At 37.5% G+C, this 14,735-nt stretch overlaps 1 protein-coding gene across 1 annotated transcript; it reads left to right on the top strand.

Moving 5' to 3' along the window:
* The first annotated feature begins 6,644 nt into the window (after positions 1-6,644).
* LOC126554004 (uncharacterized) lies at positions 6,645-8,059 on the top strand. Its single transcript, XM_050209121.1, has 2 exons — positions 6,645-7,627; positions 7,707-8,059. The coding sequence occupies exons 1-2, from the start codon at positions 7,246-7,248 to the stop codon at positions 7,730-7,732; spliced, it is 408 nt and encodes a 135-aa protein (XP_050065078.1). The 5' UTR covers positions 6,645-7,245; the 3' UTR covers positions 7,733-8,059.
* The last annotated feature ends 6,676 nt before the right edge of the window (positions 8,060-14,735 follow it).

The raw sequence follows: 14,735 nt of genomic DNA, 5'->3' as shown, positions 1-14,735 counted from the left end.
TTTGTGGTCTTTGCGGTGGTCACTACGTGTGTCCAAGATGTCATCGGGAACTGCGCCCGTCGCAGTTCGTACAAACGTTGCCATTCACGCAAGTCGGCCAGCAATGTTGCGGAAGAATGGTGGTCCCTACTCATGGCATACACAGCCAGTTCTTGTGATCGGATACCCATGATGACGTGGTCCCGCGTTTCGGTAAAGGAGAGCTGCAAAGCCTGGCACAGTCGAAGCTTATCATAGAAGTAATCAGCTATGTGCTCAGTCTCACCCTGCAAACGTTCGCTCAGCGCCTTCCACCGGTCTGTATACGTAGTGTTCGGACAAAGGCAGCACGGAACTTCACCTTAAAATCAGACCAGTCAATGAACGCCTCGGTGAGGGACCAGCTTCGGGCTGCGTTAGACATGTTCGACTTTATAAACTGCAGTCTATATGGTACCGGCCAATTATTAATGCCAGCCAGAGCGTCAACTGTACTCAGCCAGTCTTCGGCTGCACAACCTGATTCGTGGCCAGTGAATACAGGAACCGTCCGGTTCAGATCCGGCAATATTCGATAATCGCTATAAGAGTGTGGTTCGGAGTTTCCGGTTGCTACCGTCGAGGGCTGCGATATTTAACCCTTTCCCGCATTTTCTCCAACAACTCTAACCGTAATTTCAGCGATTCGGTCAGATCGAACAATTCGTTGTAAGTCGGGGTCTTTATACTCTGAGTGTTCGACGGCGGAGTCTTGTTGCCCATTTTGAACAGTCCGTGTTGAACGGCAACAACTTAACAGATAAACAATGTTATAGCGTAGAGCACATAATAAACAACCGTCGTGAAACGTAGTATCGCGCCGACACCTGATAGCAACGGACCGGCGTACGCACTCGCACGATCGGCGTCGGAGTCGCGGGCGCCCTCACACGGTCGGCGTCGGAGTCGCGAACGGCCGCACTCGCACGATCGGCGTGAGAGAGATAACGTCGTATACGTTACGTGAGTGATGGGTTTTCCCGAAGTCGCACACGGAAATGTGACGTGACAAACCGAAACCTCGTGACAAACGGGACACGATTTCGGAATTTCGATTGTCAGCGCACTCGGATTCACGAGTGTGGGGGTCTTCAAGCCAAATCCCACTTCTGAAATGTTAACGAAGAATTTAGTTTAAACCGAAAAGGGGTCGGTATCAGTTAAACCACGGGTCAGGATTCTGGTTCACGGTATAGATATAAAAATTATTAGTGTATTCGACGTTTATTACAAACACATTAGTAGTATAAAACAAACAAATTACTTAACGATATAAACGATATAAACAATAAACGAATTAAAAATGTAACGTGCGGTCACTACGGTCGTCGGGGACGCGGGACAGGAGGCGGTGTCACCGGTCGCTACGAGGGTAAACGAGAAGACTGAACTAGTCTAGACTACACCGACGTACCGCCGCCGCAGTCGTCCGTACAAGCTTGGACACGAGGCGCAGTGTGACCATTCCAGGGCACACAGTGCCTCCGCCCTTACAATCGTCGGACCTAACAATAAAAAATTAAATTGCCGCTAACAGTATTAAAGGTCGTACCATTGAAACAGAAGATTCTAATTCTCCGGAAAATAATGTAGTAAGAGCTTAGCTGTAGTAAGGTTTTAGAAGTACTAATAATTTTTCAATAACTGACCATTCAGATTCTGAAATTCCTAATTTTTATGCAATACTGGATACTGTAATGGTACGGTCTGAGAGAACATTCATGATAGGTGTTCTATTTAAATAGAATCTTTCTAACATTAAAAAACTAGAATTCTATCTCGTTTTGCAACATTGTAAAAGAGTTAATTTTGCTTTATTAAGTTGTTATTGCATTTTCTCCAAAGCCTTCATTGCTATCGGTGAATGTTTAAAATGACCAACAATTTTACTTGACTTCATTAGAATACTTTGAATGCCATCATCCGAAAGAGTTTATTAACAGCTAGCTGCAAAGAATTTGCTGCACATGTTAATCCAGATTTTTCCATATTATCATTTAGTTCTAATTGTGATACAGCGCTGATGACATTTGCAGCGTTATCTGTTACTATTGCAATTACTTTTTTTTCGATATCCCACTCTACAAGTGATTTCTCTAAATGACGTGCTATATTCACAGCTGTGTGTCACTCGTCAACTTCATGAGTAATCAATGTAAATGATTTTGGAATCCATTGTTTATCGATAGTGTGGCAGATAATTGTAATATATAATTCCTGAGATCGGGATGTCCAGCAATCTGTTGTACATGACACACTTGTTACTTCATTTAATTCATTTTTAATTATATTTGTTATATCACTTGTCAATAATTTTAAACGATTTTTTACACTTTCTGGAGAACATGGCTTATAATTTGGTTGGACAACATTCATAAAATGTTTGAAACCGGGACTTGAACAAAATGAAATAGGCATCTGATTTATAGCTATCATTTTCGAAAGAGCTTTATGAATTTCTTCAATTCTTTCAGAGCTAAGAAGTGTATCTGCCATAGTGTTAATTTTATTTATTTTTTGGCGTTTCGACTTTTTTGAGAATTTGAAATAAAGTTTGTATTCGATATTGAATCAGAGTAGGTACTCGAAGAACTAGTACTTGGAAGGTCTACAGTATTTGAAGGGGTAGTGGCTTGGTTATTAAAATTTTCTGTTATAGATTCTAAATTATTTCTAGTATTAAGCACCTCATTATCTGAATCAGAATTGTATCTATTAAATATATAAAAATAATAAAATTAAAACGATCCTAAAATTGAAATTCTTAGCTACTTATACAAATTTTTTTATAAATTTTAACTACAATATAATTTGCAAATATTCATGATTTTACCGAATTTTTGTCAATATTTGAAGTTCAAACGCTAATAAAAAAAAATTGTGCCTATGTATTTTTATAATTTTATAATGAATCACTATAAAATTGTAATATAATATATAATATTGTACTATAATATGCATAAGCTAATTAAAGCTATACATATAATATAATATTAAGTTGTACACGGATAGTAGGTATTTACTATTTAATGGTACCCATAATATACTGTTAATTTTCCTCTGGTATTACATATTTATGAATTTTAATTTAAGCAAATTTTTAACAAATTTTGATTAATTTGTTACGTAATTGCTACGTAACAATACCATACAGGTATTAACGTTTAAAAATCAAAGGTCTCTTAGAAAAGTTAATTTTTAAGAAGTTTAGGTTTCAATTTTTGTGATTATTTTAAAGATTTTGGATTGAGGCCAATATTGTATTGTATTGTACATTTTATTATTTTGTGAATATATTAATGAATTTATATATTAATGTATAAATAATATTTATATGTTTTAATATGTATATGTTATAAAATACGTATTTACTACACGTAGGCGTATGAAATATTTTTATTGATATTTTTCATACAGACATAATATAAATATTATAATACAGCAGTCTCATACATATATTATTTTTAATTAAATTAACAATTTGAATGCTAAAATGCTATAAAATAAATTATATTTATACACGTTGTTTTTTATTTACTACAAGTCAAGTCTAATTTATGAGGAACTTTGTGGTATTACATTTTTGCAAGTATTTTGATTCGCCAAAAATTTTTTATCGATATTTCTAAAAAAAAAAACTAAACAAAAACGAATATTTCAAATGCCTACAACAATTTTACGTATAAATATGACTAGAGACTATTGTTAGACGATTTACCTTCTTTTTTCTATTGTATTGTATTGCTACTCATGGAATAAATCGCCAATGGATCCAGTTGTACCTCTATTGCAAATAAACTCGTTATTTTCATTTTCATCGCATAAAAGGCAGAATGCAATATTTCCTTTTTTTTGCATACTGTCAAACCCAACTTGATTTTTTGTTGCCCATTATAATAATTTATTTTAAAACTTTTTTAATTTAGTTGAAAAATTAACGAGACTGAATCGAAATTCGAGAGCACATACACACACTTAATGCTGAACAATATAGGATAACTTATAAAATGTTAGATTTTGTAACGTGTAAATGTAAAAATAGTTTTTTAAATAGTATTTTGAAAATTCACGTGAGTGTCATCATAGAATCACATGTTACGTGAAATAAGTGTATATACAAAATATATATCCATGCATACGTGACACGGTTGCAATAAAATATTTTTATTTAACTTTACTTTAGTTCCGATTTCCCTGGTTTTATCTGTTCCTCACTCGTGAAAAGGCTACGTACAGTTGTCCGTGCGTGAACACCGGTGAAGGCAGAAGCAATTCAACTCTATAAAACGTTTGTCCCTGTGACTTGTTAATGGTCATCACAAATGACAAACGTACAGGGAATTGCACTCTTCGCATTATGATGGGCAGGTCATCTTCGTCACACGACGTGAGTGATATCGCAGGTATGATTATTTCGTTCTGTGCACCACCAGACAACATCCTCGCCTTGAAGTTGTATCGTCGCAGTTCAGTGACAACCAATCTCGTACCGTTGCAAAGGCGTCTTTTAAAATCTAGGTTCCTAAGCAACATGACAATCGAACCCACCTTTAGCGTTAAGTTGTACGGCGGCAGTCCGTCCGGTTCCAGAGTGTTGAGGAACTCTATCGGATAATTGGCCACTTCGTCGGAGTCATCGACCACAACAGTGTCTATGGCCGTGTAGCTCCGGTGAACTCCATAGATGCGTTGTAACACCGTGCGATTGACCTTCCTGCAATCGTCGTTCCTGGGACATAAAATTATTTTCCGAGCAAACTCGTCGATGTTTGTCAACGCATGTTTTTGCTGTGGGAAAACAAAATCAATCAAATTAGCAATGTCACATACCATTTCTCGGGGGATTTCAACGCTCTTCCGAACACCGTCAACCGCTGACAACTGGCCGCTCCGAGCTGTAGCAACCAAGTAGCGAAGTCCACGACATTGTCGGCACGCATGTTTCGCGTCAGACTGGACTGTTCCAAGTCGCGCCACAGAGAGTTATATTTAATCGACGACCTTACAATGTCACTCCTTGTCCCTATGCGCACGACAGGCAGTATCTGTTTGAAATCGCCGGCGAACAGGACAGGTTTCCCACCAAATGGTAATTGTGATCCCATGATGTCCTTGAGCAATCTATTGACCACCTTGAGGTATAGTCCCGGTGACATTGGCGCTTCATCCCAGATGATGAGTGCCGCGTCACGTATCCTCTGAGCGCGCAACGACTGTATGGTGATGGTCGACGTCGAATCGTCAGTCAGCGTACCGAACGGCAACCCGAACGTCGAGTGAACCGTCATGCCGCCTTCCATCAGCGATGCTGCAATTCCTGTAAATGCAACGGACAACACGGATCGCCTTTGGTTGCGAAGAGACTATATGAGGCATCCGTATAGCGCTGTTTTACCTGATTCTTTGGGTCCGTCGTCGTAGAACATTTTTGAGTAGTTTCTGTTGTCATTTATGGCCGCCATCACACGATCGAACACTATCCGTTGTTCGTCGTTCAAGCCGTCCAATTGTACAGCCCAACATACCGCCGCGTCTATTGCACACAGAATGTCATCGTCAGGGTCTTCTTCTAGCAGTGCGACGTCCAATAGAGGCAAACTGTTGTCCGAGAGCGATTTCCCGTGAACCTGAAGTAACTGCGCGATGGCGTTGAGACACGCCGCTCTAACGCGCTCAGCGTCTCGAAATCGCTGATTTAAGTCCTCCATAATGTGAGCTTTGCTGACTTGGTACAACGCCAGTGGGTTTGCGGTCTCGCAAAACAATAGTATCGTCACAAATAGGTAACGAAGCTGAACTGGAGTGTCCAATGTTGCCGATTCTGCCATGCAAACCCGCAGAGCTCGGTTGTCTTCCAAAAGTCCCATTGCGACTGCTGCAGCCGCATAGGTTGGATGCATCACCCCGTCTACTGTCCTCATATCGCGGAAAGACTGTGAACCTCTCTTGTGCAGAAGTAGCAATCGCAAATGAAATCGATCTCGATCAAGTGGGTTGACGACGTACATTTTCAAGCCAACGTCTCGTACGTCATCTTTCTTTGCCGTCGCGCCCATGATCTGCGTGTCACGTTCCAAGTGTAGTGTACCGGTATCTCATGGTACAGGTATTGTCTCGCCTCGATATTGATGGCGTTAAGCGCGAAGAAAGCCGTGAGTTTAGTTCGAGCCAGGGCGGCGTTTTGTACTCGCTCTAGTACCTGTCCGGGTTCAAAGTACACGTTGTGATAGTTTTTCAGGTGGACAGGAAGTCTAACGATGATATGACACTTGTTATGCATTTCATACGAAAACAACCTCCAAACAGCTTCTGGCGGACTGACTTACCGCGAGTTTATGGAACTGAAATCAATCTATCTATATACTATATATAAAATTGTAAGGGTTTTTCTTCGACCGCGCTAACCGAGAAAACTACTGAACCGATTTGGCTGAAACCCGACACTCTACTGAAGGTTTTAGTACCACTTTTGTCAGTAAAAAAGTTCATAAAAGTTCATAATAAATTAAAACAATTGTACCTATATTATTATTATTATTATTATTATTATTATTACTATTTTATTTTCGGTAACCATGGTAAAAAAATTTTTGTTATTTTTATTTATTTTCACCGTTTTTGTAACATTTTTGTAAAAAAACAACAACTGTCACTGCAAAAAAAAAAAAGTGACCAATTCATTATCATGCCGAGAGCGCAAAGGGCACTCATTGGCAGAAGAACTGCAAATGCAACTCGAATGTATAACAGAAGACAACAAAATAACACACCAGAACGTTCTCAAACACTTGCACAGGAGCAACGAAACGCTTTGAGTATGAAATCAGCGTTTAATTATCAATTCGAGATTGATTAATTTAAATATTAAAGCGCTTCAAATTGGACGAATGACTATATTATGTCCTAAGTACCATGCAAAAAAATGGAAAGATGAAACTCATTGACTTTGCTGCGCTGACAGTAAAGTTGTTTTACACCAATTTGAGGATCTTCCAGACCTAATTAAAAGTTTAATTGATAATTCTCACCCTCAATCAAAACATTTCTTTGATAATTCTAGACGGTATAATACTCTGTTTCAAATGACATCGTTTGGAGCAAACGAAATAGCTGAAGGGAACTTCATGCACTTTTTTAAAACTCAGGGTCATCATTCAAGTGCATCATTTAATAGGTAGTTTATTACCCGAAATTGGAAATAATGCTAAATTTTTACAAATATATTTTATGTCAGAGTCGGATCAAATATCTATTCGAACAAATATGATTCCAAATTTAAAAAGAGGTCTCATTGAATCATTGCAAACAGTTTTGCGTGAAAATAATCACCTCATACAGAGCTTCAGATCTAATCTGGAGTCGAGGTCATTTGATGAGTTGCAAAACTTTAAGTTAATTATTCATGCTGCCAGAGTTCCTCAAGATAAACACAGAGGTCAATATAATGCATCTAGCATCGATGAAGTAGCTGTATTATTAGTTAATGAAGATAAAGGTCCCAGAGATATAGTTCTGCACGGTCGGAGTGGACACTTGAATCGAGTTTCCGAATTGAATAGATCTTATGATGCACTACAATATCCATTGATGTATACTAGAGGCGAAGACGGTTATCACATAAATATTTTAAAGAAAAATAACCAAAATGCAACAAAAACTGTCTCCTGCATGCAATTTTATTCTTATAGGTTTATGGTTAGAGAAACAAGTCTAAATCATCTACATTATTACAAAAAATTATTCAGCCAATTCGCCGTAGATATGATGGCAAAAATGATTTCTGAAAGACTACACTTTATTCGTAACCATCAAAAACAACTACGTGCGGATGATTATGTTAACCTCCGAGATGCTGTTTACAATGATGCAAATATTAATGCTAATAACGTGGGGCAACAAGTAATTCTTCCCTCCTCTTTTACTGGCTCCCAACGTTACATGCATGAAAAAAATTAGAATGACTTATGTTCATAAATTTGGCCGTCCAAATTTATTTATTACTAAAATCATGGTCCGAAGGCAAAATAAACAACCAATCACGGGCGAAGCTGTGACGGGTCGGCTAGTAATATATATTATATCCAAAAATAAATATATATTATATTAAAACAAAAAATAAATAAAAAAAGTGGGCAAGTGGGTATCGTTCTACTGTACATTAGGGGGTGGGGTTGACCTAGGACTAGGGTAGGTTAAATTTGAATGCAATGATAGGTATCATTGTATACGAAAAACGATTCTGAACGAAGATGATTTGTTAGCCTAGGATATAATTTCCAGTTGTTGGTGTAGTAAGCCGCCGGAGTCGTCTCACTATTTTTCTTTTCTATTTTAACTTATCTACATGTACTACAATGTCCTTCGCTTTTAAATATTTTATTAGCATACTCGTAGCGATACGCAATTAATTCTGATGGCAATTTCCAAGAATCAAAGCGTATGGGAAAACACAGTCACAAACGACTTTTATTTAACACTTTTTGACAATCAAGCCATGCACATAATTCATAGATGCGCACGCCTTGATTTAATAGCACAACAACAAGTCCAATCCAGTGTCAAGTGTCTTGGGCGCAAAACCACTTTTGCAGCTACGATGACAACATTCTAAACACACCTTTTTGTCCATTTCCTAGTCTCTATCATGTACAACCAGGGGTACAGAGAACCATATAAATACAGGTCTCTGTCCGTCTTAAAATTTAGAATTAGTTTCACATTCGCATAGAGCTAGTCTATGTCCGAATTGCTAAGATTAACTTTTTCTCGGGCAGCTACTTAACGTGCTGTCCTCAAATTCTTATACACTTGTTTTTATTGTAACAAATTATAACTTTAATTTTAATAAACTCTTGTATTAACATTGTGTCTTTGTCTCACTTTTAAAAACCGTAATCTTTTCCCAACAACTTGATCCAACTGCAGATGTCAAGCACTCATTTATAAACGATAGTGAGAGATCACTACACGTTTTTGGTGTCAGGTGTGGGGTCACCTGAAAGAAGAATTTTGGTATCCAACCCAAAATCAAGTACATCAGCGGACCTCGAGTGTGTCAACATCAGGATCAACGGAAGGAGATCACGGATAAGTTGCGACAAGTCAACAAATCGAGCCTAGCAGCGAAGCGAGCCGCAGCGCAGTTTTCAAAGCAGGACAACCACAGGGCCAGACAAACAATGAACACTTTGTAAGTTGCCGTTAAGCAAATAAATTCTTTAGTATATGTCTGAGAGTCCTAATCGGTGTTGGGAAATAATTAAATACAACCCACAAACTTTACGAACAACCATCATGAGTGTAACTTTAGGAATTGAATCTGCAATACGCATGATTCCGACCTTTACGGGGGGATCTGAGACAGATTTAGCGTCATATATACTTGAATGTAATTATATAATGGAAAACGTCCACGAAACTCTTAAACCTATGATTTTCAAACGAATGTTAACAAGTTTAAAGGGGGAAGCTTTTCAAGCAGTACGCTATCGCAGTATTCCGGATTGGCCCGCACTCGAAGCCCACCTTCGGAAGTATTCGGGGCAACGCACTCAATCGGTTTTTTACAAACAAATCTATACAATATTAAACAAAAATACGACGAAGATATTAAAAGCTTCGCCGCACGCACCGAAAAATGTTACCACGATTTGGTAAGCGCACTAACGGTAGGGCTAAATAAAAATGACGCCGCCGCAGTCGCGAACACGCATAAATCGGGAGCGCGCAATGCATTTATTAACGGGGCACAACCCGCAATTCGAAGTCTGTTACGAGCGCGAAACGTTCTTACTCTCGAAGAAGCTATTACGCTTGCTGTCGAAGAAGAGGAGGACATAAGAAATTTAAATAGACGCTTTAACACGAATAAAAATAACGGGAAAAATAACGCGAATAAAAAAAATATTAAATGTAATAAATGTAATAAAATGGGCACTATGCAAACGAGTGTCGTAGTAACGCGAGCACATCGGGCAGCACAGGTTTTAGAAATCCCATAAGTAATCGCGACGAAAAACCCGTTGTAGTAAAAAAGAATATCAAGGACAGGTTAGGTTCTGCACATACTGTAAAAAAAATAACCACACTGTTAAGGATTGTAGAAAACGTAGGTATAACGAAGAAAAAAATAATAGCACTAGTAGCAACGAGAATGAAAACGAAAATTCCACTACTAGTCAATTGAATCGAACCGTCAGTGAAATAAAACGAAATCACGTAAGAGTAGTTACTAATTTCGAGGAGGAACACATAATCTGTAGTTCACATAATTTCGATCCACAGTATATTAAATTATTAATCGATTCAGGTGCAGAAATGAATCTCATTAAACTCTCCGCATTAAACGGACAGGTAGTTATCAATGAATACGAAAAACGAACTATCAAAGGTATCAATGAAACACCTATTTTTACGATCGGGACTATAGTGACGACTATGCAAATTAGCGAAGTAGGCGTCCTTGTAAAATTCGACGTCGTGTTCGACGATTTTCCAATAAACGAATCAGGTATAATCGGGCGAAATTTCTTAAAACAAAACAAAGTCATTATGGACTATAATAAAAATACGTTAACCATACCCGAACAAACCGGTTTAAAAGATATTATATTACCACCGCGAAGTAACTGTGTACTTCTAATTAAAAACGACGAAAATATTAAACATGACGCGATAACTATAAAAAACAAGACGTCAACGAAAACGTTATTATAGCAAATAGCATCAGTCCGGTTAGCACTAATACAATAATAAGCAATATAATAAATATTTCGGAGGAACCTTTTATTATCGACGAGCTAACCACACGACATATTGAATGGGAACCGTATTATGAAACCGTACTTAAAGCATCCTTTGCAGATAACGACCAAACGGATCGCATAACGAAATTAAAAAACGAACTTAACACGAACGATTTAAACAAAGAGGAGCGCGATAATATTTTAGCTCTGTTGTAATTACGCGGACCTGTTTTACTTGCCCGGCGATTATTTAAGTGCCACAGAGGTAGTGACACATACAATAAACACGCCGCGATGCACAAAACCTATTAACATACGTCCGTATCGTTTACCTTGGGCGTACCAAGAAGAAATCGAAAAACAAGTTACGGAAATGAAAAATAGTAATATAATACGCGATTCTAAATCACCATTTAACTTTCCATTAGTAGTAGTAAAGAAAAAGAATTTAGATTCGGCAGGGAAACCCAAGTTACGAATTTGTGTAGATTTCCGAAAACTTAACGAAGTCACCGAGAACGAAGCATACGGATTGCCGAACTTGCTCGAAATTCTCGAATCTCTGGGGTCGTCTAAATATTTTAGTACTCTAGATTTAGCTTCCGGATATCACCAAATTAATATTGAACCATCTGATGTGCATAAAACTGCTTTTTCCACTAAATCGGGTCACTACGAATATTTACGTATGCCATTTGGACTAAGTTCAGCACCCGCTACTTTTACTCGCGCGATGAAATCCGTTCTTATGGGTCTAGAGGAAATGTGTACAGCGTATCTTGACGATATCGTCGTACATGGGTCCAGTCTAAACGACCACCAACACAAACTCGAACAGGTTTTCAATCGACTGCGCGTGCATAGATTAAAATTACAACCTCAAAAGTGTTCTTTCTTACGGAAAGAAGTTATCTATTTGGGACATGTAATTAACGAAAACGGGGTGTCACCAGATCCTAACAAATAAAATGCATTAAAGATTATCCCAAGCTTAAAAACGCGAAAGATATAAAATCTTTTCTAGGACTACTAAATTACTATAGACGTTTCGTCGACAATTTGCGAAAATAGCAAAACCACTAACTTACTTACTTAAAAAAGACGTACCATTTACATGGACTGACAATTGCGAACATAGTTTCCAAGAACTTAAAAAGGCTTTAATGAACCCGCCATTGCTAGTCTATCCAGACTGGGAAGCAGGGAAATTTAACTTGTGTACTGACGCTTCACAATATGCCATAGGAGCCGTACTTTCTCAAGGGGACGTACCTAATGACCAACCTATAGCTTACGCGAGTAGAACACTAAACAAAGCCGAAAATAACTATAGCGTTATTCAAAAAGAATTGTTAGCCATCGTATGGGCCGTGAAATATTTTAGACCATATCTCTATGGCCGACACTTTACCATAATCACCGACCATCGACCTTTAACATACCTGTTTGGTATTAAAGACGCATCGTCTCAATTAATGCGCTGGCGATTACAGTTGGCTGATTACGACTATACTATATAAATACAGGGCAGGACCGGAACATTCAAACGCGGACTGTTTATCGCGTATCCGAGTAATACAAACCGATCAAACAGTAGATAATAAACATTCGGAGAATTTCGAACCGCGGAAGACAAACCGATTTTTAATTCGAAAATTGTAGAGGTTAACGACAGCATTAGCAAGGCCATTGAAAGTGAAACCACAATTATACCGATACCGGGGGACAAAAAAATAACCCATTCCGAGGTAAGAGGTATCGTAGAGAATGTCAATCTAATAAAATACAATTTTCGGACGAAAACCGGTTTTGTGTAATTTCCGATACGTTGCCTCTGATGATTTTCTATAATATGCTAAAAACACATAACACGCCTCTTGAACCAGAGGGCGTGTACCAAGCAATAGTAGACATTAAAACGTATTGTATTAACAACGACATAACCGCCTTTTCAACCATTAAATTAGACGGTCAGTCCTCTTTAACAAATTATGCACGAATCAGAACGATGTTCAGATATATCTTTAAAGGTACAAACATCGTAGTTAAAATATATAGTGGTAGACAGTATACAGAAGAAGAAAAACAACAAATAATTTACGAGCATCATGATTCGCCGCTAGGGGGTCACGCAGGAGTATCGCGTACCGTAAAGCGACTCCAATAAACCATAACTGGCGTAATATTAAAAAAGACGTAAAACGATATATTAAAAATTGTGAGCTTTGTCAGAAAAATAAATCCCATAATAAAACAAAACAACCGATGTTAATTACCAGCACAGTAGTAAAACCGTTCGAACGCATTTGCCTAGATATAGTAGGACCATTACCAAAAACTTTATTAGGAAATATGTATATACTAACACTACAAGATGAGTTATCTCGTTACGCGTTAGCCATAGCATTATCGTCTACGGACGCACCTACTGTAGCACAAGCATTTGTCGAATGTTACGTATGCACATATGGTATTCCAAAGTCGATTCTAACCGATTGTGGAACCAACTTTCTATCCGATGTTTTTAAGGGCATGTGTAAACTACTAGACATTAAAAAGGTACAGACAACTGCTTGGCATCCACAAACAAACGGTTTTCTCGAACGTAGTCATAAAACGTTAAAAAACGTATCTACGAAGTTTTGTCGATAAAGATAGCAACTGGGATAAATTGTTATGTTACGCAACTTTTTGCTATAATACAACTGTTCACACTTCAACTAATTTTACGCCTTACGAACTTGTGTTCGGTACTAAACCAAATATTCCATCAGCCTTTAATAAAGACCCAGAACCACAATACAATTACGATAACTATGTATTCGATCTTAAACGTATGATGCAGGAAGCTCATAAAATAGCTAGGGACAATTTAATTAAGAAAAAAGAAACAAACAAACTTACTATGACAAATCTCTAAACGAAATTGAACTTCACGTAGGTGACAAAGTACTTATTAGAGAACATAATAAGAAAAACGTGCTAAGCTTTAATTGGCAAGGGCCATACGAAGTGTTACTAGTACATGACAACGAAAACATAACAATACAAAAAGGTAGACGCGAGTATCGTATTCATAAAAATAATGTAAACGGTATTACGACGATGAACAAAGTTCAAGTCAATAAGTCTAATCTATATTAACAATCATTTAGTTTTCAGTTTTTTTTTTCTCTACTTTTCTATCCTTACAATTTTTTTTTTTCTTTTATTTTTCTGTTTTAGAATTAAACAACATATTTTCCTAAAGGAACTTAGCGCCGTAATAGGACGCGAACAGCACAACGCTGATGTTTTAGTTCACGACGAAATACCAAATTGTTTATTAAAACATATCGATCTAGCGAACAAAAATTTACTTCAAACTTTTTCAGCTGAAGAAATTTTAAACATAACTAGAACACTAAACCATTTTACACACGACATGACAAAAAGCCAACGTCCACTTACAAAACCTTTTTGTCATTACTTGAAAACTTATAGACAATGCCGAAGACGCAACAGACATATTGACTATGTTAGACTTACGTTTCTGTAATCTAGTCTTGTTCTAAACCTCTCAATCTGTTTCCTTCTGTCTATTATTTTCATTTAATTTTCTATTTCTACTTCATTTTATTTTTATTATTATTTTTTTTTGTGTGTTTTGTTTTTTTTTTTGACATAAGTATTTTTTTCTTTTGTGTGGATAATGAATTAGTATTCAATACGCAGTCATGGATTTCGAGTTTACGAATCTAGGGCGCGACAACTTAATTCTTATATCAGGAGCATTAATGGGTCGACACTCGCCAGGTCTAGTAACGAAACTGGAAGGGCGCGCGTTGCTACTAAAAGAAAATAGAGCGGTTACGCCAAAAGAATGGAAAGACATGGTTCACCATTTAGTAAGAATTTTAAAGACAAACCCAAAACATTGTACCCAGTACTTGCCCAGATATATGACTCGGACCACTCAACTGAAACTAACTT

This window comes from Aphis gossypii, unplaced genomic scaffold, assembly GCF_020184175.1.
Source record: "Aphis gossypii isolate Hap1 unplaced genomic scaffold, ASM2018417v2 Contig00398, whole genome shotgun sequence".
Lineage (NCBI taxonomy): Eukaryota > Metazoa > Arthropoda > Insecta > Hemiptera > Aphididae > Aphis > Aphis gossypii.
The sequence above is the reverse complement of the archived record's forward strand: the minus strand, read 5'-3'. Positions and strand labels throughout refer to the sequence as shown.

Coding starts and splice junctions, on each gene's coding strand:
- LOC126554004 (XM_050209121.1), top strand. CDS start 7,246: ATGTCAGAGTCGGATCAAATATCTATTCGAACAAATATGATTCCAAAT. Junction 7,628..7,706: donor GTATACTAGAGGCGAAGACG/GTTATCACATAA, acceptor TTATTCTTATAG/GTTTATGGTTAGAGAAACAA.